Source organism: Lepidochelys kempii, chromosome 2 (genome assembly GCF_965140265.1).
Source record: "Lepidochelys kempii isolate rLepKem1 chromosome 2, rLepKem1.hap2, whole genome shotgun sequence".
Classification (NCBI taxonomy): Eukaryota; Metazoa; Chordata; order Testudines; family Cheloniidae; genus Lepidochelys; species Lepidochelys kempii.
Window position 1 is genome coordinate 269,781,968 of NC_133257.1, and position 26,942 is coordinate 269,808,909.

Genomic DNA, 26,942 nt, shown 5'->3' on the forward strand with positions numbered 1-26,942 from the left:
TTCTACTGTGCTGAATGGCTCCTAGCATGAGCACCCAGCAGGGGAAACGAAGGTGAATTCTCTCGTGTGTCAGCAAAATAATTGGTAAAGACCAATTGGTTTGTGTCGTTTGTAGGGACTGTTTCAAAGCCTCTGTCAGAAGTCCCTCACTAGAAACTGCCAAGGGCACCGAAGGGAGTCATGGAGCAAGAGAGAAGGTTCTGTTGTGGATCGGTGACTGGCTACGAGATGAGACTAGACAGTCGATGTTCAGCGTGGCCAAAGGGGCACAGAGCATGCCGCAGTCTTCTAACCTAGGGCTGGTTTTTAGTATATTCATTAATTACCTGGAAAATGGGGTGAGTAGCCAGGTGGCAAAAACCACAGCAGACAATCAGGGTTAGTCAAGATTAGAGGAGACTGTGAGGAACTAGCAGGGGTGCCATTTAGGGGGGCAAGGAGATGGCTCTAGCCCCCCGCCCCTTCCGTAGGGGAGGTCTACTCACCCTAGCCCCAGACGGAGCTCTTAACTGCAACAGCTTCAGTGTGATATGTGATGAATTTGGAAGCTGGGAGCAGCAGACTTTGGGGCAGGGAGTTTGTTTACAAATAGGCAGGGTGATTAAGATAACAAAAGGCTTGTCATTAAAGTAAATTAAGGATCCTTAGATGATCCTGAAACCACTGCCAGACAATTCTGTTAAAAGGTAGGAAACAAAGGGTAGAATAAATGGTCAATTTCCAGAATGGAGAGAGGTAAATAGTGGTGTCCCCCAGGAGTCTGTACTGGGCCCAATGCTATTTAACATATTCATAAATGATCTGGGAAAAGGGGTAAACAGTGAGGTGGCAAAATTTGCAGATGATACAAAATTACTAAAGGCAGTTAAGACCCAGGCAGACTGCGAAGAGCTGCAGAAGGATCTCTCAAAACTGGGTGACTGGGCAACAAAATGGCAGATGAAATTCACTGTTGATAAATGCAAAGTAATGCACATTGGAAAACATAATCCCAACTCTACATGCAAAATGATGGGGTCTAAATTAGCTGAACCCGTCAATAAAGCGATCTTGGAGTCATTATGGATAGTTCTCTGCAAACATCTGTTCAATGTGCAGTGGCAATTAAAAAAGCTTCCAAAATATTGGGAATCGTTAGGAAAGGGTTAGATAAGACAGAAAATATCATATTGCCTCTATATAAATCCATGGTACGCCAACATCTTGAATGCTGCATGCAGATTTGGTCACCCCATCTCAAAAAAGATACATTGGAATTGGAAAAGGTACAGAGAAGGGCAGCAGAAATGATTAAGGGTATGAGGAGAGATTAATAAGACTGGGACTTTTCAGCATGGAAAAGAGACAAAGGGGGAATATGATAGAGGTGTGGAGAAAGTAAAGAAGGAAGAAAAGGAGGACTTGTGGCACCTTAGAGACTAACCAATTTATTTGAGCATAAGCTTTTGTGAGTGAGCTGTAGCTCACGAAAGCTTATGCTCAAATAAATTGGTTAGTCTCTAAGGTGCCACAAGACCTCCTTTTCTTTTTGCGAATACAGACTAACTCGGCTGTTACTCTGAAACCTGTCATTAAAGAGGGAAGAGTTATTTACTCCTTCACATAACACAAGAACTAGGGGTCACCCAATGACATTAATAGGCAGCAGATTTAAAACAAACAAACAAAGTGTTTCTTCACAGTCAACACGTGGAACTCTTTGTTGGGGGATGTTGTGAAGGCCAAGACTATAACAGGGTTCCAGTAAGAACTAGATACGTTCCTGGAGGATAGGTCCAGCAATGGCTATTAGCCAGGGTGGGCAGACATCCATGCATGTCCTTTGCCTCTGTTTGCCAGAAGCTGGGAGTGGGCAACAGGCCAACTTGATGATTCCCTGTTCTGTTCATTCCCTCTGGGGCACCTGGCATTGGCCACTGTTGGAAGACAGGATACTGGGCTAGATGGACCTTTGATCTTACCCAGTATGGCCATTCTGATGTTCTTCTATAGAACCCAGATGTATCTGCTCCCTACTGTAACCCATTAGACCCCACTCCCCTCCCAGAGCTGGGATAGAACCCAGGAGTCCTGATGGGCGCGCGCACCCTCTCTCTCTCTCTCTCTCTCTCTCTCTCTCTCTCTCTCCAGAGTTAGTAAGAATATACATTACAATTTTAAACCAGTGTCCCTTAAGTGATTTGCCACAAGATGATGTTAGAGTTGAGTGGGTCTAATATTTATTTATTTATTTATTTTTTATAAAGGAATTAGATACAGGGCTCCTGTCAGCTAATTGCTAAATTACCTGCCAAAAAACTAGAGTTTTCAAGTGCCTACATAGCCCCAGGAATCACGGGTTATTCCCCCTTCCCCCCCCACCAAAATCTGAAATGGTGCCCCTGGGAACAAGAGAGACCTAGCCAAGATGGGTGAATGGGCAACACCACAGCAGATGAAATTCACTGCTAACAAATGCAGAGCAAGGCAGTTTGGAAAGATCCATTTGAGCTATTTATTCACGTGTCTGGATTCTAGATCAATTGTCACCACTCAGACAAAGAACTGGGTGTTATTGCGGCAGAGCAATGGAAACCTCCGCTTCACGTACAGCACTGGCCCAGAAAAGTATGTGACGTGTTAGTGTGCCTGAAGATACAGTAAATATCACACTGACATCATGTGTCAGGGGTGTGCCCTGCCCTGAATATTGTGTTCAGTTCTGGTCAGCCTGTCCCATCAGTTCAATAGCACATACAGAGGGAGTTCAGGGACTGGTGCCAAATTAGAGGCCAGGAGGGACTTGTGAGTGAGGTGAGATTGAGACTGTTTAGTTTAGAGAGGAGATGAATGAGAGAGGACAGGATAGAGGTATAAGAACTGACTGGCATAGGGAGGGTAAATTTGCTGCTTCTGTTTATCCTCTTGCCCAGTGCAAGAGCAAGGGAACATTTAGTGACATTGAAAGGCAGCAGAAATTGAAAAACGTAAAATTAGAATGCGGAACTCATTGCCACATGGCAATATTGAGTCCAGGAGCTTTGCAGAATTCAGAAAAACATTAAGCACTCAGGGTTAATGCAAGCATCCAACATTACATTAGACAGGATAATTAAATATAATTGTGGAAACTATAAATTCTGCTTCAGGGCCTGAGCTGATAGCAATCACAAAGACTTTTCCCCTAGAAGCAGGTTATTCGCGTTCTGTGACATGGTTTCTTGTACTTCCGTTGAAGTAACTGGTACTGCTGCTGTTGGAGAGAGGGTACCCCTGCTCAGACCTAGTATGGCAACTCCTAAATTCCTGTGTCAGCAGTGAGTGGATTATTGCTGTGACTCGAAAATGCCCCATCCCTGGACAAGGGTCAGGGCTGTAAGGGGCAGGATGCTGCTGATGCAGAAGATGCTAACCAGGTGACAATTTGTGATTTCAGGCTCCGGTGACATTTGAGGATGTTGCAGTCTATTTCTCGCCGGAGGAGTGGAAGGAGTTAGCGGAATGGCAGAAAGAACTGTACTGGGATGTGATGAAGGAGAATTACGAGCTCGTCACCTCGCTAGGTAAAGAGACACGTTTGTGCTACTGGGGGCCGTGCAACACATGAAAAGCCACGTCACCAGACAGTTGCGTGGGATTCTCCCTGCGTGGAGCATGTGAGAATTGTATCTCTGACAATTCTCAGCTCTTGGGGGAATGAACAGACAGGGAAGCGCCTGCTAGCGAGGTCCTGCAGTCTCATTTTTAAGTGGTGTTCATTTCCTAGACAAAATACTGCGGGCTGCAGTTAAGCTGGTGCGTGCATGGATAACTTTAGGGGGATAAAACGCTGCAGGGTGTTGTAAACCAAACCAAGAGTTCTGAATCCAGGAAACTCAAAGTTAAATCTAAAGCAGCTAAGGTAAGAAACACACAGTGAAGGCTCAGAACACCGCAACTCTGCCCTCCAGTGAGGTCACACAATGGCTGCAGTGTTATGAGTAAAGGCACTTCAGTATTTGTTGTTCCAGAAGAGAAACTGGTTTTAAAAGACACATGAGATGTCGTTTCCCCCTCATGGTGTCACGCCACGTGACATGGTGACGGTCAGAACCAGAATCGCTCCATTTCCCTTCGGAAGAAAAGGTTATCGATATCTGAAAGCGGGTGGCAGAACTGGACGCTGAGGCCAGCTGATAGCAACAGTAACGATCAGGCTGTAACAGGGTAGGCGAGACCAGCCAGCCGGCACACTGACCAGAATGCTTCACTTCCCTGTGAGGATTTGCATCAGAGGGGCGTGGGAGTTTGGAGGGAAGGGTTCTGTGAGGTGGGGGGTGTTCGGGTGCTAAGGGCGAGGGAGTTTCCTGCCTAGGACACTGCGTAAAGGGAAGAGAATGGGAAATGGGAAGAGAGGGAGCTGGCAGACAGGTAATTACAGAGGAGCTGGAGTTAGGGTGCTGAGGGATAGAGGCAAACTTGGGTACGTAGGTGCTGCTTCTCTGAGTCAGTTGCTCCTGCTCACATGAAGACCGAGCTGGGCCATAGGCAGTGGCTGAGTTGGGCAGGACGTTGAATGCAAGGGAAGGAGGTTGGGAATTCCTGCCGGAAGGCAGTGTGGACAGCTGGAGAAGGGTACCAGGGTTCGAGATGGTGAGAGTTGTTGGAGAAGATGATTTCAGCAACGCTCGGGACCGCAGCCAGTTTGATATGGGTCACCACATTCCCTGAACCGCGCTGGCAGGACCCATTTTTCCCCACAGCCCGTGTGAACCTCACGCCCGCTACCCAGATGCCACGAGAGCGGCGCGGAGGGAGAGAGCTGCACGGGCAGCTCCGTGTGTGTAGGAGCCATAACTTCTCCTGGTACAAGGACAAGGGCATTCCATGAAATTGAAAGGTACCTTTGAAGAGCTGCAGTCAGTCCAGGTGTGCCTCCTTGAGGCTGTGGCTGGGAGTTAGCTTTTGCCCCATATGGCCCCCCCCTTGTCTGCTCCCGTTCTCTCTTTGCGACTCAAAGTGCTCCCTCTTCATGACTTGCCCCTGCAGCCTGGTTGCTGCACAATCCCCCAGCCTCCAGGGCGTTAGGAACAATCTTTTCCGATAGGCAGCATATTCTAATGGTCCTCGCCCCTGCCTCTGAAGCCAGTGTGATTAGTCATGGTCCGACAGGAGAGGGGACTGGATAGATGACGGTCTGATCCAGTCTGGTGACTCCTGTGTGCTTTAACATTTCCACGAGCCGGTTTCAGAGCTGGCGGAATTCAGCGGAAGCTGATAGAGCTTTATCCCTCAGCTTGTAACCTGCCTGCTGGGTGCAGGCATGCACAAGGGGAAGTGGAAGTAGAAGTAGCTGGGCAGTGAGGCAGTGTCAGGGAATGGGAGCTGATGTACAGTACAGGATGAGTGACTAGCTGGCAGGAGGATCGGTGATAAAGTTGCACCCACTTAAAGACTTTGGTCTCAGTAGAGGGTAGGTGAATTTTCTCCAGGACAGTACCAGCAGCATGGAAGCCCGGGATTCATTTTAAGGCCATGGGGCTTCCAATAAGTACATAAAGTGATTTCCTAGATAGTGAGCAGCTTTCAAACTGGACCCCAACGTGTTTTCCATCCTCCTCCAGCTGCTTCTATTAGCCCCTCTGTGTGGTCTCCCTGGCTGCCCTTCCAGAGTGTGAGAAACTCTGGGGTGAGGGGAATCAGCAGCTAGCTTTCCTTCTCGGGTCCCCTGCTGAGGGAGCCCAGCTGCAGTGAGGCCGATCCAGCCATGCTGCTGACAGTGGCTAGGCAGATGCTGAGTTAAGACTGTTGCTCATTGTATACCAATGTGCTCGCTTTATTGGTATCCCATCACCTCCCTCCCCATAGCCCCATTTGTTTGTCTCCCCCAGCTGTTGTGTCTTGATACAACCTAGAGCGGGAGCTGTCTGGGGCAGGGATGGTCTGACGTCTCTTCACTGCATGTCTCACTCAGTGCCTGGCAAAATGGGACCCTGGTCCTTGACTGCATCCCTAGGTGCTGCTGCTATACAGACTGTAATGCTCCCAACGGTGATGCAAGAGCGTGAATGTCAACCTCAGTGCAGCCTGTTCAAAACCAGGGCACAAACCCCAGCCAGACTCCAGCTGTGTGTCTCTTAGTCCCCAGCTGAGACGTGGGCCCGAGCAGGGATCCGGCCTGTCCGCATCACACAAATAATACATAACAATAAGTCTGAGATTCCAACTGTGTTTCTCCCAGGGAGGTTTGACAGCCCCTGGGGGTTTGCAATTAATAGAAACTTTTGTTTAAACGAGAAACGTTTCTTTTGCTACCATCACATGGAATAACATCTGGTCTGTTGTTTTCTCTCTAGTAGATGATGAGATTGTGAATGAAAGTATGGAGGAGAAGAATCAGGAGGAAGATGCTGAAAACCTGCTTCCTGTGAAGACCTTTTCAGTGAAGCTTAAAGAGAAAGTTTCCCAAAGTTCAGTGAAGGTGAAAAACTGCCTGAGTCAGAGCAAACTCCAGACAACGCAAAGAAACTCAGTAGGAAACACGCAAGGGCTATCCACAAACAGCACGGCTCAGCAGAAAGCCCAGGTGACGGAGAGACCAAACGCCCTTCAGGAATGCAAACGAAGCTGTGTGGAGAAGACAGATCTCCTAATACGACAGAGGAACCACAAGAGGGAGAGGCCGTTTCCCTGCAGTGAGTGTGGGAAATGCTTCTCTCAGAAAGGGGACCTGAAGATCCACCTGAGAATCCACACAGGGGAGCGGCCATACGCATGCACCGAGTGTGGGAAAAGCTTCACCCAGAGGGGATACCTGAAGATCCACCTGAGACTCCACACAGGGGAGAAGCCCTTTCCATGCACTGAATGCGGAAAAAGGTTCCCGTCAAAGGGGGATCTCAAAATGCACCAGAGGAAGCACACGGGGGAGAGGCCCTTTCTGTGCAGTGAATGTGGGAAGAGCTTCACTCGCAAGGTGGACCTCAAAGTCCACCAGAGGAAACACACGGGAGAGAGGCCCTTTACTTGCACCGAGTGCGGGAAGAGTTTTACTTCCAAGGGCTATCTCAAGATACACCTGGGACAGCACAAGGGGAAGAGGCCGTTCACATGTCTGGAGTGTGGGAAAAGCTTCATTTCCAAGGGCTCCCTCAAGGCGCACCAGAGAATCCACACGGGTGAGACGCCCTTCACATGCACTGAGTGTGCGAAGAGCTTCACCACCAAGGGCTATCTCAAGATACACCAGAGGCTGCACACGGGGGAGACCCCGTATCCCTGTGCCGAGTGTGGGAAACGCTTCACCACCAAGGGCTATCTGAAGATACACCAGAAAATCCACACGGACGGGACCCCCTTCATCTGCAGTGATTGCGGGAAGAGCTTTGCCACCATGCGATATCTCAAGATGCACCAGAGAAGCCACACGGGGGAGACCACATTCACCTGCGCGGAGTGTGGGGAGAGCTTCGCCCAGAAGGGCTATCTCCGCATCCACCAGCGGATGCACACAGGGGAGGGCCTGTTCACCTGCTCTGACTGTGGGAAAAGCTTCACTGCCAAGTACCTGCGGATCCACCAGCGAATGCACACAGGGGAGAGGCCCTTCACTTGCACGGAATGTGGGAAAAGCTTCACTGCGGAGGGGTCTCTGAAAATCCACCTGAAGATCCACAGCAGGGTGCTGCTGAGTATATGCACCGACTGCGGGAAAAGCTTCTCCTCCATGCGCTATCTCAAGGTGCACCAGAAAACCCATTCCCAAGAGCCGGTGATACTACCCAGCGAAAGTGGGGACGGTTTCCCGCAGAAGATGCTTGCCACTGTCCCTCAGAAAGCCCACCGAGAAATGATCTCATTTACCTGCAAGGACTGTGGGAAAAGCTTCTGCCAGAAGTCTAATTTAATAACGCACCAGAAAGCCCACACGCAGGAGAGACAGGTTCTAACACACAGGCCCAGCGCCGGCCCTGCTGCCGCATCACTGACATCAGTGAAGTTGCACCCAGTGAATTTGGCTCAGGAAGTTTTAAGAGCAGGGAAAGATCATCTCGACCCAAATCCCTATCCCCTGGTCATGGATTTAAAGCCCAGCTTCCAGTTTGCTCTGCAGACCTGTCCACTTTCCCCAGGAGTAAATCTAGGTGTCTCTTGAGCTCATGTGGCATCCCGCTCCTGCTGATGACGTATTCCATGTGGTTATTGTTACCTTTTGCATGATGTAGCTCTGCCCAGGTTCCTCCATTTACTCCCAATTCCTAACCCTCCCCTGTTGCACCCTTCCAAGGAAGCTGGATGGTACCCGGTCCTGTAGTGCCCCAGGTGGGGACTCACAAGAGCCTTACATGCTACCACATCCTTTGGTTTTCCTTCTCTTCTATCCATGCAGCATAGCATCTGGTCTGGCTTTTTTGCTGCAGCTTCGCATTGAGTAGGTGGTTTCAATGATTTTATCACAATCAATCCCACTTGCGTGCTGGGTGACTAGGGATACAGAGCATAGATTCCCCTCCATTGCTTGCTCACTCACACACTAATTTAATTGAACTGCATTTCTGATCAGTCAGTGCAGTCACCTACACAATACAGATCCTTTACCACCCAGTGCCCAGATCCGTATGATCTTTTCTGACTCCGTTTAGCATCACATACAAACCCTGAGCTCTGGGGCTGCATTCATCCCACGTATAACTTCACTGGAGATACACCGGGGTGAATTGGGACTTTGCAGAAGCCTCCTTAGGATGGCAGAGGCCATAGAATCGACCCTGAGCCATTCCACTCATCATCCAGTCTGTTGCTCCCTGTTGACTCCTGTTCTGGGAGTGCCGCGTGTTTGAGAAAGTTCACTGAAAACCCAAGTTAACGTAACAGATGAGCAAACCGCAAAAGAGGCCAGGAATCATCGACGTGCTCAGTGCATGAAAAGTTCCCTCCGGAGGAGAAAGGGCAGAACTAGACAGCAAGCCCAGGCTGGAAAGAACAAATGTTGGTTCTGGTGGTGGTGGAAGAGCAGCGTGTGAGAAGATCCACCTTCGAGGCCAAGGGAGACATTGCACATGCAGCCGTCAGATGTATGGGGAGGGAGAAAAGCCAAAGTCACTGAAATGGCAGCATGGAGCCCATGACATTCATGCAATAAGTCCCTCTATATTCTACAGCAGAGAACTTGCAAGGGACCAAAGGCAGGTGGCAAACAGCAGAAGAGCTGCTGGCAAGAGGTCCAGGCTAACTCCCTGGAGAAGGTGGACGAGACTACAAGGATCATCATAATCATAGATGGAAAAGAGCTGCGAGATCATCTAAGTGATTATGTGACTGAGACCTGCCCCAGCCAGCTTCCTTCATTCCTGCATCTGTGTTTTAGGGGGCTCTGCTTCCCCCGGACATTGGGCTGGATGAGTTCCTGAGGGACACTGGGCAACAGCGGCTGAGGAGAAGGCATTCTGCCCCTTTCTCAGGTTTATTCCCACAGCAACCGATATTGTGCCAGGCTCCCCTGGAGTTTTGCAGTTACTAACTCTGGGCCTTATCCTTGTGGGACAGGTCAAACGATAGCATCTTGTAGGGCCCTGTACTGATACAGCCTCTGGGGATGGGGCTGGCTTTCACTCATCCCCACAGCCAGGCCTCTCCTGTGTCAGCTCCGCATGGCGTGTCCTGGGGCCAGAAGCAGCTTCCTTTTCTGTGAGGTGGTGTTCAGAGGGTCGGGTGTTCTGGCTGGTGCTCAGTGTCTCTGACTTGTCACACTTCCCGGTGAATAACTCCCAGAAGTTTTTAACACCAATGGTTGGCGCCTGTCCCGCAGGTTCCAGGGCTTGGAGATCTGGTTCTCCCAGCTCCTTCACTGCTGCACAGGAATCGTTCAGGATGTCCTTGATGTCTCCCAGTTGTCCTGCACGCATCTCGGGAGCTGCCTTTGTTCAGAGCGTCTGTGGATGTTTATGGCTCAAGGCAGCGCAGGTGCTCATGTGATGCTGATGGTGCTGCGGAGCGGGTAGGGCTGGGAGCTGGGGACTCCAGGGTTCTAACGGGCTCGGCTCTGGATTCCCTGTGTGACCTTGAGTCACTGCCCCTCTCTGTGCTCCGGTTTCCCTTCTGTAAAAGGCAAGTAGGGCTGGCTCTCCAGCCACAAAGTGGAGCTAGTTCCTCTTGATCACAGCCCTAAATGCTGAGCGTCGCTCTGAGAGGACGCAGAGATGATCTCGCTGGGGAAAATGAGTCACTCACGGTCCCCTGACCTTCTTGAGGATTCAAGGCATGACATGTACAAGCTCCAGGGACTGGAAGCCAGGACTTTCACCTCTGACACTGGCTCAGTATGTAACCATGGAGATGTCACATTACCCGCTCTATGCCTCAGTTTCCCTGTCTGGAACATGTAGGGTTGTGAGGATTAATGTTGATATTTGGCTTTGAGATGCACTGCTGAACGGCACTAGAGACAGGGCGAGTATTATCCTCACTAAGCAATTTCTGCGGGAGAGGTTTGCTCCACTGCTCTCAGTTCTTATGGGCACTTTCTACATGTGTTTTCCTAATATGCCAGTTACCAAAGGATCTGGGCACTAAAGCCACAAATTAATAAAAAATTAGGACCATCCTGCCTTCCCCTCAATGGAACTAGTCACAGAGCACAAGTGGTAATGCAACAGATGGCAGAATCAGTTCTTTGGAGTGGCTGGGTCTTGCTCTAAAGGAAATACTACGGCCAGTCTATCTTCCTCCTCGGTAGCTTGGGGAGTCGGACGCCCCAGGGGTGCATATGGGAACTGTGAACAGATTCACCTGACACGCTGCCTGGTTCCATACATTTGCACTGAGCTGTGTTGCATAAGAGATAAAGAGGTAGGAATAGCAGGCAGGGGGAGAAAGACACCATGGGTCATATTCTCAGCTGCAGTAAATCAGCATAGTGCTCCTGACTTCAGTGGCTGAATCCAGCCCCATGCTTCTGAACCCAGGAGTCTGCTGGTGCTGCCTAACATGGACATCCTGCTTCCCCTACCATCCCTGGCTTGGGTGTACAATCAAATGATTAAAGACACTGCCACTAATGTATGGTGGAAAGGCCAAGGCCAAATAAAACTATGCTACCCCATGGACTGCCATTAGGTTGTACAGATGTCACTGGCCAAAATTTGGTTGGCTCTGTGCACATAAATACCATTTATAAGGTAGAAAGGGCAATCCTCGACTCAGAAAACAAGTCTGGGAACCTGCTGTGTATTTCCATGCACGTTGGATGAGACTGGGAGCAGGGAGGACGGCATAGGACAAAAAGTGGGGGTTAATGGATTACAGATTGTTGTAATAAGCCCTAACTGAGTCCTCCTCCTCCTCAAAGGAAACCTGCATAACGCTTTCAAAAGACAAGCCTGGGAGCTTAAATCCCTAGACACTAAAGCTCGTGGGCTGAACAGAGACACGGGAGTCCTGGCTTATTACAGCAATCTGTAACCTACTAACCCCCTGCTTTTTGTCCTCTGACCACAGAGGTGCTAACGGGACACTCTACCTTGCATGGTCCCTTGCAGTATGCGCTAACTACTCATGCCAAACAATCCGTCCCACCTGGCCTTTAGCTGTGATGCTCCCAGAACAGTTCCCAGAGCTCTGGGCAGCTCTACACTTAAAACCCTGTCAGCGCAGCTGCGCCACTGTAGTGTGTAAGTGAAGCTGCTCCTGTGCCGATGGGAAAGAGCTCTCCCATTGGCATAGTTAACCCACCTCCCTGAGAGGTGGTAGCTGTGTCGGCAGGAGAAACTCTGCTGACATAGTGCTGTCTACATCGGGGGTGTGTGTGTGTGTGTTAGGTGTGGATTTTTCACACCCCAAGCGACGTGATTATACCGATTCAGGTCTGCAGTGTAGACCAGACCTCTGTGCGGCTTGAAAGCTTGTCTCTCACCAGGAGAAGCTGATCCAATACAAGGTATTACATCCCCACCTACGCTAGAGGGCGAAATTTGGGGGGGAGGGATAGCTCAGTGGTTTGAGCATTGGCCTGTTAAACCCAGGGTTGTGAGTTCAATCCTTGAGGGGGCCATTTGGGATCTGGGGCAAAAATTGGGGATTGGTCCTGCTTTGAGCAGGGGGCTGGACTAGATGACCTCCTGAGGTCCCTTCCAACCCTGATATTCTATGATTCTATGAAATTCATAGAGCACAAGGCCTATGTCCCATGTCAGCCTCTCTGCTGCCCTCTGCCTAGTAGGAGAATTTCACCTCGGGTGAGTGTTAGACCCAAAGGATGGATGATGCCAGGGGCTAGATAAATGTGGTTGAAAGGACTGGACGTAGGCATCAAAGAACAGCCTATGAGTGCTGTGAGGAGCCTCAGACATGCTACACCAATTAACCACCTGGCTATCGGGCAGTTAAGGCACCAGCGGAGAACAGCCAGATGCTATGGGGGCAGGGCAGGGCAGACAAGACAATTCCATCAGTGCAGAGCTGAGAAAGGAAGCTCAAGAGGACTGACATAGAATCATAGTGCTGGGTTTGAGAAATCCTTTGGTTAGGGAAGGAAATTAGTTGAATATTTGCTCCATTTACAAAGAGCCGTTACAGCAAATATAGAAAGTGGACATTAATATACTAATATGGAGAAAAGGCCATAAATTCAGGCAACTGAATGATGGGTTTTGAAGGACACGTTTTCAAGCCTCTTCAGCATAAATCTTAAAAAGAAGACAAGCCCCGGGAAAGCCCCAGGATGTAAGAACTTAAGATCCTACCTGGTTTCTCCATTTAAGTTGTTCTGTGAATCTGAAAGGTAAAGATTTGGTATCTAAATCTTTCCAGAGAGGTTCTGGAGATGCCTCAAGAAATGAGAAGTGGCTCAGAGAAAATGGCAGGACCAGAATCCAGAAGCCCATCTGGGTTACAGTAAATGGAACATGGGTTAAACAAGATGGTAAGAAGCAGCAGAAGAGGGTGAACTGCCAGAAGTCGGAGCAGACTCTGAGCATATGTGTGAGGAAAACGGGAACACTGAGCTCTATAGCTGCGATTCCTGATGCGTCACCTTTCTTTCTAGTCCTGGAGGAAACACAACATAAAGCCATTTGTTGCCTTAACGTAATGGGCTCAACCAGTCCTTGAAACTGAAACTAAAGTGGCCTCTTTGTGAGTTTGCTTGAGGGTGACTTCTGAGGTTCAGAAAGGGGTCATGATGCTTTCCAGTGTCTTCAGTGTTTGATGAGTGATTTCTGGTTTTTCTATTTTACCATTGCAGGGACTCCATGATAAGGGGCCAAACCCAGTCTCATTTACAACCATGTAAATTCCACAGGGAGGGTCAGGCCAATGTCCATTAGAGGCCAATCTAAGGGCTCCCACTGACTTTCACAGCATTGAATCAGGCCTGAACTCCACTGCAGTCAGGGAAGCTGCTCCATAATTCAGTTGCTGTGTGGAAGAGTGGAATCGGGCCCCAGGGTGGAACCTTGCCAAAGGGGATAGGAGAAATGTGTTTCTTTAACCTACTGAGAAGATGAGGTAGGGGCTGTAAACAGAAATGTTTGAATGTAAATACAACGAGGACACATTGCATGGGTTTCTGATTTTAATTATGTTTTTTTTTATCATGCGTTGTATTGTTGGTCTCTCTACAAAGAAACAGGGAGAGAGGCTGGATAAAGCCAGGGCCAAGGCGTGCCTCTGTTGGAATCAGTGGGACAGGGTTTCACTTTTCATTCTGATCCTTGGGATTTGTTTTCCAGGTGTGATCACAGGTTTTCCAAGTATGGGTCTAGTTATTTCGTCTGACCAAGTACGAGTTTGGGCTCCACGGTAGCACTGTGAGAATCAGAGAGAAAGGGGAAAGTCAGATATAGGGTCCTATTATCTTCATTGCTCAGCCCGGAAGGGGATTAGAAGAAGAAACCCCGCAAACAAGCTGATGTGATGGTGTCCACTTTCCATCTGAGCCAGAGGAATCCTTTCCCACGTGGTAGCTTGCTGCAGGGTTTAGAGCTGAATTGGGGAAAAAAGTCCTTTATTTCCACTATGGTTTTCTATAGTGCTAGAACTTTTTGCAAAGCGCATAAAAACTAGTTCTGTGCGGGCTATTAGAGTAGGAGAGTACAAACATGTATGCGTCTGCTGTGCTGTTGATTCTACAAAGCTACTATTCCCAGCGTTACGCAGAGCGTGAAATAGAATTTAACAAAGTTTCAGGTTTCTGGGGTAAAGTAGGCCTGAAATATTGGCACTTAATTGTCTTCCTAAACAAAATAATTCAGCTAGTTTTATAAGGAATGAACATATTCCTTACAAGAGAATTTGTATATTTAATACATTCTTTTTGCTGATTGCTTTGAAGAATGATCTCAGAAGAAAAGGTCTGCAAATCTTAGACTGCTACAATCTGTATGATTTAGATGAACATTTTAAATTTTTTCCTTTTGTCAATCAACGTCACCAATAAAGGCTTGTTTCTTTTAGAGACTATGTAGGTACAGGCTGGTAACTTTGTATAGCGTGCAAAACACTCAAACATTAAGAGAGATTATCCTAACAAAATCTAAAAGGGACACAGTATTATGGGATGTAAAATGGCATGATCTCCAACTGGATAACGCAGCACTGGGTGGCCATGGGAGTATGATGACTACAGCCTTAGACTGTACTACAGTCATATGGCACATTCAAAGACAGACAGACCTCAGGAAGATACAGCCATACTTGATGCTTGGAAGTTCTAGCAAGATATGGGACTGGGGCTGGAGCGGCTGTTGGCTCTGTCTTATATACCGAGTAATATTTCTGAGCCCGCTATGGTGCAGGTACTTTTCGTGTTTTAGGCTTCGTTACTCAGTGTGTACGAATAATGAAACACATGGTAAACATGCAAAAGAAAATAAGGGTTGTCTATATATATAAGGTAATCAGGGCATCCATGTCTCACATGTATTTGGCTATTCTGTATGCATAATTTATGCCTGTTGATTACTTTATTTAATCTTTGGCTCTTTTTTGCTTCTTTGCTCGTTTGTTCTTCTCTATATTTCTAAATAAAGAGGAAAGAAAAAGTTAAGGAGGAAAAGTCAAAATCTCTGTCAGGTGCGAGTGTAACAGATAAAATAGCCGTTCGTGCGGCATTTCACATAGTACCACACACGCCGATTAAAAACGAGCACTGTACAGTATCAGGGAAGCACACGTTAGATGGATTAAGAGCTGGCCAGTTAACAGATCTCAAAAAGTACTTGCCAATGAGGAATCTTTGAATGGGGATGTTTCTAAGGCCGTTCTGCAGGAACTGGTACTAGGGTTGCTGCTATTCAATATTTTCAGCAGTGATCGGGCAGTCAATATAAAATCACCACTCATAACATTTGCACGTGACACCATGTGGTGGCACGGCAACTGATGATGAGAGGACAGCAATAGAGAATCACTGGGCAAGCTGGGCCCAGTCAAACAAAATGCGTTTTAAGATGGCCAAATATAAAGTGATAGATGTAGGAAAAAGAAATGCTGGCTTGCCCTCCAGACTGGGGGACTGGCTTCTGGGAAGCAGTGACTCTGGAAAGGGTCTAGGGCTGAGAGTGGACAGGTGATTGGCTATGAGCTTCCAGTGTGACGGAGGCAAAAGGGGCTAATGTGATCCTTGGATGTATAAACAGGAGGCGTGAGGAGGTGATTTGGCCTCTGTACACAGCCCTGGTGAGACTGAAACTGGAATCCTGTGGACAGTTCTGGTGTCCGTATTTTTTAAAAGATGTAGAACAATTGGAGAGGGTGCAGGAGACAGCCACAAACCTGATCTGAGTGCTGGAGAAAATGCCTTGCAGGGAGAGACTCCATGAGCTCCATCTATTTAGCTTACCAAAAAGATTGAGAGGTGACTTGATCTCCGTGTCTAAGGACCTTCACAAGGAGAAAATACCAAGTACTGACAGGCTCTTTAATCCAGCAGAGAAGGGCAGAGCAAGAACCAATGCCTGGAAGCTGAAGCCAGACAAATTCAAATTGGAAATAAGGCACAATGTTTTAAATAAGGGTGATTAACCATTGGAACCAACTCCCAAGGCCAGTGGTGGATTCTCCAGCTCTTCATGTTTTCTAGGGTTATCTAGGGTATCAAGACTGGAGGCATTTCTGGAAGTTTGCTTTAGTCAAACACAAGTTACTGGGCTCAATGTAGGGGTAACTGGGTGAAATTTAAGGGCCTGGGATATACAGGTGGTTGGTCTCAATGATTTTATAGTCCTGCCTGGCCTTAACTTGATTAATCTGTAAGTACAGCATCAGTTAATAAAGATTCTAGAGTTTAAACCAAAAGCCGAGATCTAGGATGAGGCAACGCTACACCTGAATGAAGCTTCCCTGAGTCCTTCAAACATTGCGTAGGCTGAGCCTCCCAAAGCTGGTACCTGATGTTTGAAAAGCACAAAGCAAGTGGAGGCAATTCAGGGTGGAAATGGGAAAAAATCCTTTCTCCTGCACTTTGTCTTGGCTATTTAGATTATGAAATCTTTGGGGATGAAACTGGGTTTTACTGGGCCATGTCTGCACTACAAACTGGTTTGTCCAAGTTACATCGGCCTACAGCCACCATTGTCTGCCTACGTGGCTGCTTGCATTGGCTCTGTGTGGACTCCCCAGGGGTCCTTGAGTAAGTGTCAAGTGCAGTGCACCACAGGTAGGTATCCCAGCATGCCACACGCCACCTTCCAGGATAATGGCTTTGGGGGAATGTTCACAGTGTTGTGGGATAGTAATGACTTGCCCAGAGAGCTCTGGGTGCTACAGATCAGGTTTCCAGCATGCAACTTCTCCATCCCATAACGACATCGATAGTCCATAATTTTTGCACCATTTAAAAAAAAATCCCACAAGCCTGTACAGCACTTTTCAGTGCCTGCCACCTCTTAGCGAAGCACAGAGCATGCAAAACTCTGCACTATTCTTATGAACATTGCAGCTCCAGGATGCACAATGCTCCTGTATTTGCAGACGCACAGGAAGGTCCGCAACAGGGGACGTGATGCCATCTTTAAGGACAGTTTCCTGAGGTACTTTGCAAAAAAAACAATTCAGGGTTGCTGGTGGCATGCACAGAGCAGCTGCCCTTGGTGGAATGATGCTTCTGAGCCCTAACTGGAGGGATCACATCGTAATGCAGTTTTGGGATGAGCAGGGGCTGCAGAACTTTCGGATTCAAAAGGCCACGTTCCTGGCCGTGTGTGCCAAGTTCACCCCAGCCCTCCAGCGCAATGACACCAGCATGAGAACTGTACTGACAATGAAAAAGTGAATGGTGATCACACACGGGCAGCTTCCAATGCCGGAATGCTGGTCAGTGGGAAATCATTTTGGAGTTGGCAAATCCACAGTGGGAGCTGTTGTCATGCAAGTGTGCCGGGCCATCAATCATCTTCTGCTATGCAGGACAGTGACCCTCAGCAATGTGCAGGAAATAGTGGATGGATTTGCAGTAATTTGGTTCTTGAAACACGGTGGGGTGATAGATGACACACACGTCCCTATGTTGGCACCATCCCACCTTGCCACAGAGTACAGCAACAGAAAGGGCTAGTTTTCTATGGTTTATGCAAATATTGGTGGATCATCAGGAGACTTCACCAACATCACTGTAGCTGGCCAGGGGAAGTGTATGATGCTTGCATCTTTAAAAACACAGGGCTGTTCCGAAAGCTGCACACAGGGACATTCTCTCCTAGCCAGCAGATCACCATTAGCGATCGTGAAATGCCAGTAATGATTTCTGGAGACCCAGCCTGCCCTGCCTTATGGAGCTGTACACCAGCCACCTTGACAGCACCCAGGGAAGATTCAGCAACTGGCTCAGGAGGTGCATTGAATGTTGAATGTCTCCTTGGTAGAGTGAAGGGACGCTGCTGGAGTTTACTAACTTGATTAGATCTTAGTGAGAAAAACATCCCAATGGTTATAGCTGCCTGTTTTGTCCTGCATAAGATCATAGAATCCTAGAATATCAGGGTTGGAAGGGACCTCAGGAGGTCGACTAGTCCAACCCCCTGCTCAAAGCAGGACCAACGCCCAACTAAATCATCCCAGCCAGGGCTTTGTCAAGCCTGACCTTAAAAACTTCTAAGACAGGAGATTCCACCACCTCCCTAGGTAACGCATTCCAGTGTTTCACCACCCTCCAAGTGAAAAAGTTTTTCCTAATATCCAACCTAAACCTCCCCCACTACAACTTGAGACCATTACTCCTCTTTCTGTCATCTGCTACCATTGAGAACAGTCTAGATCCATCCTCTTTGGAACCCCCTTTCAGGTAGTTGAAAGCAGCTATCAAATCCCCCCTCATTCTTCTCTTCTGCAGACTAAACAATCCCAGTTCCCTCAGCCTCTCCTCATAAGTCATGTGTTCCAGTCCCCTCATCATTTTTGTTGCCCTCCGCTGGACGCTTTCCAATTTTTTCACATCCTTCTTGTAGTGTGGGGCCCTGGACACAGCACTCCAGATGAGGCCTCACCAATGTCGAATAGAGGGGGATGATCACATCCCTCGATCTGCTGGCAATGCCCCTACTTATACATCCCAAAATGCCATTGGCCTTCTCAGCAAGATCTGTGAGGTAAAGGGAGAAAAGCTTCTGCCAGGGTTGGGGTGGAGTGGCTGGCCGCTGACTTTGAGTGTTAGGATATAGATATTCAGGCCTGTCTGTAAAGGCCTATACTCTAAGAATTTAGGTGTATTCCTATCACTTGGCTAGTTAGAGGTATAAAAGAAAGAATCAAAATCACTGTCTGCCAGTGTAAGGTCTTTCTCTTACTGTGACAGTCTGAGGCCCTGTTCTTAGGCTAAGGCCTTTGGCTAAGCAGCAGAGGCAGCCATAAGCTGGGAAGTGAACGGTCACATCCTCACATTCCAAACTAGTCACATTGAAATAAGGTGCTATTGGGCTGTTAGGAATTTAATCCTGTCCTTATAGTGCCTATCACCTTGTTAGCCGACAGCCAAGGATGTTTAGTGAGGTGCCAGCTATGCCCGTTTATACCATCCGTGACTTTAACCGCTAGGACGCACTGTCCCTTCGCGGCGGGCAGCCCGGGCTAGGCTGACGGATGCCCCAAGGTCCTAACCACCCGTGACTTTAACTGCTAGAGCTCAGAGCTCCTTCGCAGCGGGCAGTCAATACTGACTGACAGGTGCCCCAATGGCAGCACTAAGAGCCTCTCCACACCCGTGACTTTAACTGCTAGAGCTCAGAGCTCCTTTGCAGCGGGCAGCCAGGATTGACTGACAGGTGCCCCAAGAGTTTGCCCCGTGGAGGCGGCACAACTCAACGCTAGGCTCTTAGTACTCTCACCTAATGGCCAGGCTTTAGAGCCAAAACGGCTGAGGTTCTTTAATTGTGTTGGCTGCTTTACAGTAAACCAGAGAAAACAAGTCAGGCTTATGCATAAATGGTTACCAAAATTTATTAAGCTAGATTCTAATCATGTGGTTACAAAATTGCTAGTGCCTACTTATTTAAATGTAGAGATGTTACACACACAAACAAGTTACAAAACTGAAGCCACAATCCCAAAGAAAACAAAGTATAGAGCTCTATTTCAAAATATGTGTACACTAAAGATAGGAGATCAGGTGTGGGTGCTTCTTACCCTCCTTGCATCTCTCGATTCCAGCGGTGCCAAGCCAGGATCGGTCACTCAATTCCGCGGAAAGACGAATAAGGGACAAGGCGTAGGGACCCTCTTAGCTGCAGAAGCCTTGGGAGGCTGTCACTTATCTGACCAGCAGATAGATAGTGAAAAGCACTCAAAAATCATGGTGCTGTAGGTCCCCTACTTATACCTCTGTACTCCTTTATTCTCTTTCTCCTTTCTTATGCCAAATTGAGGCTGGTCTGTCGGGGTGACGCCAGCTTTCACAAGAGTAGTTTACACTTGCAAAGGAGAGAAACAATAAGTGTCGACTACTGGACATTTCTTTTATCAGGGTAAATATTTTCCCAACTAGGATGTTGGTGTGTGTGCATCACGCTATTTAGTTGGGGCTAAGAGCCATGTCTGTCACAGGGCCTCTGCCTGCTGTGAGCTTAATCCTTGTATCTGTTCCCAGAGGCACATTGTAGCAGCACACCTGTGCTTTCACAGCTTCAAAGGCTGTGCTGGAATATATGTTAAGTGCTCTGTTCCTGCTTCCTCCTGTGTTTCCAGCAATGCTGGTCTGAGGGGGGTGGCGGCTGTCTGGCTACACACCTCCAGAGAAAGGGAAGTGCCTAGAAGCTGTAAAAGGAAATTGAGGTTGATAGTTTTCTGTCTGGTAAGAACTCACTTATCAATAGACACAGCTGGGAAACTCTTATGTCTTTACAGATGTAGTTGTGAAATCCTCACTTCTGTATTGTTTTGTCATTATAGTTCCCACTTTGCTATTGTTTATTGGCATGGTCTCTGTCTGGTTCTGTGATTGCTTCTGTCTGCTGTATAATTAATTTTGCTGGGTGTAAACTAATTAAGGTGGTGGGATATAATTGGTTAGCTAATCCATGTTAGGATTGGTTAGTTAAATGTTAGTAGAATGATTGGTTAAGGTATAGCTAAGAATATTACTATATAAATTAGGGGCAAACAGGAAGTAAGTTGGGATTCGAAAATAAGGAAAAAAGGAACTTGTATTTAAGCTTGCTGGAAGTTCACCCCAATAAACATCGAATTGTTTGCACCTTCGGACTTCGGGTATTGTTGCTCTCTGTTCATGCGAGAAGGACCAGGAAAGTAAGTGGGTGAAGGAATAAGCCCCCTAACATCTTGGTGCCGTGACTCGTAATGCTGCTGTGTGGCCCGTGAGGAAGCCAAACGGTACCTGGCGTCTCACTGTGGATTACAGGGCACTAAATTCTCTGGCCAATTCACCAGCCTCAGTGGTGGCAGCATACCCTGAAATGTTGGCCCGTATTGGACCCCAATTCTGAATTTTCACTGTTTTGGACATAGCTAATGGGTTTTAGTCTCTGCCACTAGCTACCTCATGTCAGTATAAAACTGCATTCACATGGGAGGGCAGACAGTTCTGCTGGACAGTCCTACCCCAGGGATATAGGGACTCCCCTGCAATTTTTCACAGATACATGAGACAGGCTCTGGAGGGGGTGGATTCAGCAAGGTGCATACAATATGTAGACGACCTGTTGCTAATGTCAGGGACAGAGGAAGAAGACAGGGAACTAACCGAGCAGGTCCTGCAAGCTTTGGCAAGAGCAGGATTGAAGGTCAATGAGAAAAAGGCTCAGATGGGACAGACAAGAGTGAACTACTTAGGAGTGGAAGTGTCTCAGATGGGAAAGGAAATCGATAAGGGACGGGTGCAACTGATCCAGTCCCTGCCACTGCCTACGGATGTTAAAAGCTTGCAAAGTTTTCTGGGTCTAACTGGATTTTGCAGGGATTTTGTGGCCAATTATGCAGAAATAGCCCAGCCTCTATTTGACCTAACCCGAGCCTCAACTTGGGAGTGGTCAGAAGAGTGTACTGAGGCAGTGAGAGTGCTAAAGGAAAACCTGGCCAGTGCTGGCCTCCCCAGATGGGGAGAAATTCTTTTATCTGTATCCTTTGGTATCGGACACTACCATTGGTTGTGCATTAACACAGGAGTATGGAGCAAAGGACCGACCTGTGGCCTTTGCCTCTCGACTTTTGAGTGCTGTGGAATTGAAGTATGGGTGGTGTGAAAAGGTGCTGTTGTGCTCCTACTGGGGGGTAGGGAAATTTAAATACCTTACGGGAATGCAGAAAGTCATAGTCCGATCTCATGACCCCCTGTGGCTGTTAAACATGCACACTATCTTACAGGGACAAGTGAGTGGGTAGCGTATTGCTAAATGGTTGCTGGCTCTACAGGCAGAAAACATTAAAGCAGAGGTGTTAAAGGAACCCATAGTCTGGGTAGCTGGATTACATCTGGCTGGCACCCCACACCAATGTGAAGCCAGCCCAGGTAAAACCCAACATCAGGTGTTTCGGGCAGCTAATCCCAATCAGGTAAAGGAGGGGACACTAGTATGGTTTTTGGATGGAAGTTGTAGCTATCAAGGGGGACGGAAAACTGCAGGCTTAGCTGTTGTGGGAATCAGAGGCAATGAGACAGTCAGCACCATTGGTTTCTCACTAGAAGCAAAGTCAGCTCAGGAGGCAGAACTGGCAGCCTTGCTAACAGCTTTAAATGAAGTGGATCCCAAATTTGAGGCAGAATGTTGGGTGGTGGTAGATTCAGATTATGTATTTCGTGGTGCCACATTAATGCTGAGATGGTGGGCAGATAATCATTTCAGGGCGACAGACGGCTCCACAATCAAGCATGCTACCTGGTGGAAGCGAGTGGAGGAGCTGAGTCACTCTTTTACATGGATCAATGTGGTAAAGGTAAAGGCACACAAGAAAACAGGACCCCTAAGCAAAGGGAATAATCTGGCCGATGTAGAGGCCAAGCAGGCTGCAACAGAGGCACCCCCATGGCCCTGGGAGCCAGAAGAGAGTGTGTCTATCACAGTGTTAACAAGAAGCGGGGTGGATACAGATCGGGGAGGGCGAATTCGAGAGTTGCAGGAATCTGACCCAGGACTGGAAGGCATCATGAAACTTGGGGCCAGGCATGTGCCAAAGGTGGAACTAATGGAAGGGATTTGGTGCGTCTTAACAACTGAGGGACCGGTCATGTTGTGCCCTCAGGGAAGTCGGGCAGCTTTCTTAAGCTGGGTGCATGGGAGCTTGGCAGGGGGACACCCCGGGTTTGAGGAGGCCCTGGGAACTTTAAAAAGGTTGTGCTGGTGGCCAGGAATGGCAGCTGATTTAAAATCACATCTGGAACGTTGTTTGGACTGTGCCAGGCACAGCCCACCTCACAAGGTGCTAAGGGGAGAATTAATGAGACAAGCCCCAAGGGGACCATGGGAAAGAATACAAATTGATTACACAGGACCCCTACCACCAGATCACAGGAAAAACCGATTCATGTTGGTGGTAGTGGATGCTTTCAGCCGGTGGGTGGAAGCTTTCCCCACAAAGTATCAAACAGCCCGGGTAACTGCTGCAATACTGGTAAATGAGGTATTCACTCGCTGGGGGGTCCCAAAGGTGATTGACTCAGACCAAGGAGCTGCTTTTCGGTCAGATCTGTTAGGGGAGCTATCGGCCCTCACTGGAATCACACAGTTGTTCCACATTGCTTACCACCCCCAGGCTGCGGGGCAGGGGGAACGCATGAACCGCACCATTAAAAGTGAGCTAAGAAAGGGAGTGGAAGTCGGAGGAAAAAACTGGTCACAGTTACTGCCCTTTGTCTTAATGAGAATAAGGGCCCGAGAATCAAAGGGCACAGGATTTTCTCCATATGAAGCTCTCATGGGAAGGCCTATGGAACAGTGGGAAAATCTACTTACCCCAGTACCTGGGGAAGTCACTACACACGGCTTAACACAAGAATGGATTTTAACTTTAATTGACCATGTAAAACAAGTACAGCAGGCGGTGGCCTGGCGAGACGAGCAAGGAGCAGCAAGAGTCAGAGCGTGGTACGACCTGCCTGGGGAGCGTGATCTACCCAAGGTGGGAGATCTAGTGATGTACAAGATTCCAGGTCAACACCATCCATTCCCAGCTCCTAAATGGAAGGGCCCCTATCTTGTCCTTGACCAATTAGGGCCCAGTCTGCTATTACTGGGTACAGAGAATGGAGGACGGGAGTGGGTTCACTGCACGCAAATAAAAAGGTACAAACAGGGGATTGGGAAAGGGGACATGTAAATTTTGTTATGTGTGTATTACAGGTTAATTCAAAAAGGAGAAAAGGATGAAAATTCCCTGGCCCTGGATGGAACAATTACTAGTGCTAATCACGATTGTCACATTTACAAATTCTATTCAGATCCCACGATGTGAAGTGTCAAAAGGAGGAAACACATGGACGGCTACACATGCAACCTGTGGTAATAAAGCTAATGAAGACTATGAGAATCTCCCCATAGAAAGATGTACCACTAATACTCCAACAGGAATTTGGCAGTGTCGGTATATGGTTTATGGATTAGATGGGGGAATCCCAACCAGGTGGAGAATATCAAATTTATCAGGAAATATTGCATGGTACTCCCTGGGTGCTGCCATGATTAACGATAGTGAAAAACACAGTTACCCAGCTATGTGGTTTGTTACAGAGGGTCCAAAGAATATAACCCTCTGGTCTCCTGGAGCAAATGAACCCTCTTGGGAAAATAGGGCCCCACATTGAGGGTGTGATGTTACCATATGTAACCACAATGGTACTTCCATGGAAGATAATCCCCAAAGGTGTGATTGTTATGTACATATTACATGAGGCGTAAAATCCCCTTTGGGACGCTGGGTGTACGATGAGTTAACCATTTTACAGAATGTAACCCTACAGGTGATATGGATGCCAAGTTGGAAGAATCCAAATTTAAAGTGGCCACAGCCTGGAGCCAAGAATATTCCCCGACGAGCAAATGTCTGGGAGCCATTGTGGGAGCAGGTGCAGCCAGCACTTTTTAACATGTCCTTTCACTCTATTACATGGGTGGTACGCCCCAAGGAATGGTGGGTGGACCAAATCCATCCTAATTGTAGTATGTACATAAAAGGATTGAAACAACAATTCAATGCATGGGTGAGGGGACACACCTGGAATCGTCGTCGGAAAAGGGGATTGTGGGCAGCTGGGAACACTATGCTGGGTACATGGAATCTGGGGGACGAGTGGGTAACCAAACAATTAGTAAGCCAAAATGTGAAATTTCAACAACAAATTAATGAATTAATGGCACAGCAACTATCAGCAGTTGCCACAGGGTGGAGGACAGCAGTAGAGGTAAACTTGCAGTTAACTCATTGGGCAGGGGACCTGGTGACATGGGTAGAAGATGGCTTCAGAAGACTAACATGGGGAGAAGTGTGCATAGGTATTCAAAATGCTCAGTTAATAATGTTAATGGATATTATGAGAGATGCTTGGTCAGAACAATGGCCTTCAGTATTGAATCGGGAAGCTAGCCCATATTTATCCACAATTGCAAAAACATACCCATCTACCTGGAAAATAACATCCCCGACCTGTGGGGACAGTTCTTGTGTAATTGTTACTATGATACCATGGGAAGGAAATGCAAATAAGGTGGTTCCCTTGTCCCCTATGGGAGTAAGTAGGGAAGGGGGAGCACGTTGGGAGCCACTAGGGAATAGGTGGGGGGCATGGAATGGGGTAAATTGGACTGTCATCACATTAAGCAGTTGTATATCCAGAGGAGGAATATGGATGTGCCCCTCTCCTATGACTATGGAGGAGCAGGATCAATGGCCTATTGCAAAGGGGGGGCATTTAGGGGTAATGTATATGGGGTATGGTGTATTCTGTTGGGAATGTATGCAATCCTGCAATATAACACTAGGAGGCAAAATCCTTCCAGTGTATGACAAAATTATGAACTTCTATACTCTGCCACCTGGACTATGGTGCACCAATGGATCAGTGAACTCAATCGTTGTAAACAATCGAACCAGCACCTACTACCCGATACCGTACCAAGTAGTTGAATTGGTTTGGACAATACCAAATTTCACTGTGGATATTCAATGGACACACAATATGGACAAAAGTACACAGAGATTACAAGAGCAACTTGCTGCAAGCGACAACAGTTGGACACACTTACAATACACACTACAGGATGGCGCTGACAAAATTTTAACCTTATCAAAGGAGGAGAAGCAGTGTTTTTGGTGGTGGCCAGGATGTTGGACCATACTGCAGTGGTCAGGACTCTCGGTGTTGCTGTGGATTATCATAGCAGCTGGTGTATTGTTAACTATATGTGTGTTACATTGCATATGGAAACGATCACGGGGGGCACAACCCCCTAGAGAACAGCCACTAATTATAACTTATAAGTAATGTAGTAAGCCCCCCCAAGTGTACTAGACAACCTGGACCCAACCTTCTCGGGCCCACTACACTGGGAAGTCTGGAACACTAATTGGAATAGGTGTGGTATGCCCGTACGAGAGAAGGTGCAGGGCACTATACTACACAAGGGGCAGTGGGACAGATGGAGCATCGACACCTTCCACCTCAATGCCTGGCCCTATCAGGAAATGTGTCGCCATATGTCCTATGCTTTTCCAGGGATACCTGGGCAGGAGGATCCCAAAAGAAAAAGAAAAAAAAAAGGGGTGGAGTGTTAGGATATAGATATTCAGGCCTGTCTGTAAAGGCCTATACTCTAAGAATTTAGGTGTATTCCTATCACTTGGCTAGTTAGAGGTATAAAAGAAAGAATCAAAATCACTGTCTGCCAGTGTAAGGGCCTTCTCTTACTGTGACAGTCTGAGGCCCTGTTCTTAGGCTAAGGCCTTTGGCTAAGCGACAGAGGCAGCCATAAGCTGGGAAGTGAACGGTCACCTCCTCACATCCCAAACTAGTCACATTGAAATCAGGTGCTATTGGGCTGTTAGGAATTTAATCCTGTCCTTATAGTGCCTATCACCTCCAGAGAAAGGGAAGTGCCTAGAAGCTGTAAAAGGAAATTGAGGTTGATAGTTTTCTGTCTGGTAAGAACTCACTTATCAATAGACACAGCTGGGAAACTCTTATGTCTTTACAGATGTAGTTGTGAAATCCTCACTTCTGTATTGTTTTGTCATTATAGTTCCCACTTTGCTATTGTTTATTGGCATGGTCTCTGTCTGGTTCTGTGATTGCTTCTGTCTGCTGTATAATTAATTTTGCTGGGTGTAAACTAATTAAGGTGGTGGGATATAATTGGTTAGCTAATCCATGTTAGGATTGGTTAGTTAAATGTTAGTAGAATGATTGGTTAAGGTATAGCTAAGAATATTACTATATAAATTAGGGGCAAACAGGAAGTAAGTTGGGATTCGAAAATAAGGAAAAAAGGAACTTGTATTTAAGCTTGCTGGAAGTTCACCCCAATAAACATCGAATTGTTTGCACCTTCGGA

The 26,942-nt window shown here is 47.6% G+C and overlaps 1 protein-coding gene across 5 annotated transcripts; it reads left to right on the forward strand.

Annotated features, from left to right (window-relative positions):
- Positions 1–26,942, forward strand: LOC140905768 (uncharacterized). 5 transcript variants are annotated; one of them, XM_073329216.1, is made up of 3 exons: positions 1–338; positions 3,416–3,542; positions 6,315–26,942. In XM_073329216.1, the coding sequence occupies exons 1-3, from the start codon at positions 246–248 to the stop codon at positions 8,111–8,113; spliced, it is 2,019 nt and encodes a 672-aa protein (XP_073185317.1). In that variant the 5' UTR covers positions 1–245; the 3' UTR covers positions 8,114–26,942. The 5 variants fall into 5 exon arrangements, with proteins under 5 accessions (XP_073185317.1, XP_073185318.1, XP_073185319.1 ...); XM_073329217.1 differs by having other exon boundaries at positions 6,318–26,942; XM_073329218.1 differs by lacking the exon at positions 1–338 and adding an exon at positions 4,722–4,858 and having other exon boundaries at positions 3,456–3,542.

Excerpts from the sequence above, each read along its gene's own strand:
- LOC140905768 (XM_073329216.1), top strand. The coding sequence starts at position 246 with ATGTTCAGCGTGGCCAAAGGGGCACAGAGCATGCCGCAGTCTTCTAAC. Across the intron at positions 339-3,415 it reads TTAATTACCTGGAAAATGGG|GCTCCGGTGACATTTGAGGA; the intron begins GTGAGTAGCCAG and ends TTGTGATTTCAG. Across the intron at positions 3,543-6,314 it reads CGAGCTCGTCACCTCGCTAG|TAGATGATGAGATTGTGAAT; the intron begins GTAAAGAGACAC and ends TTTTCTCTCTAG.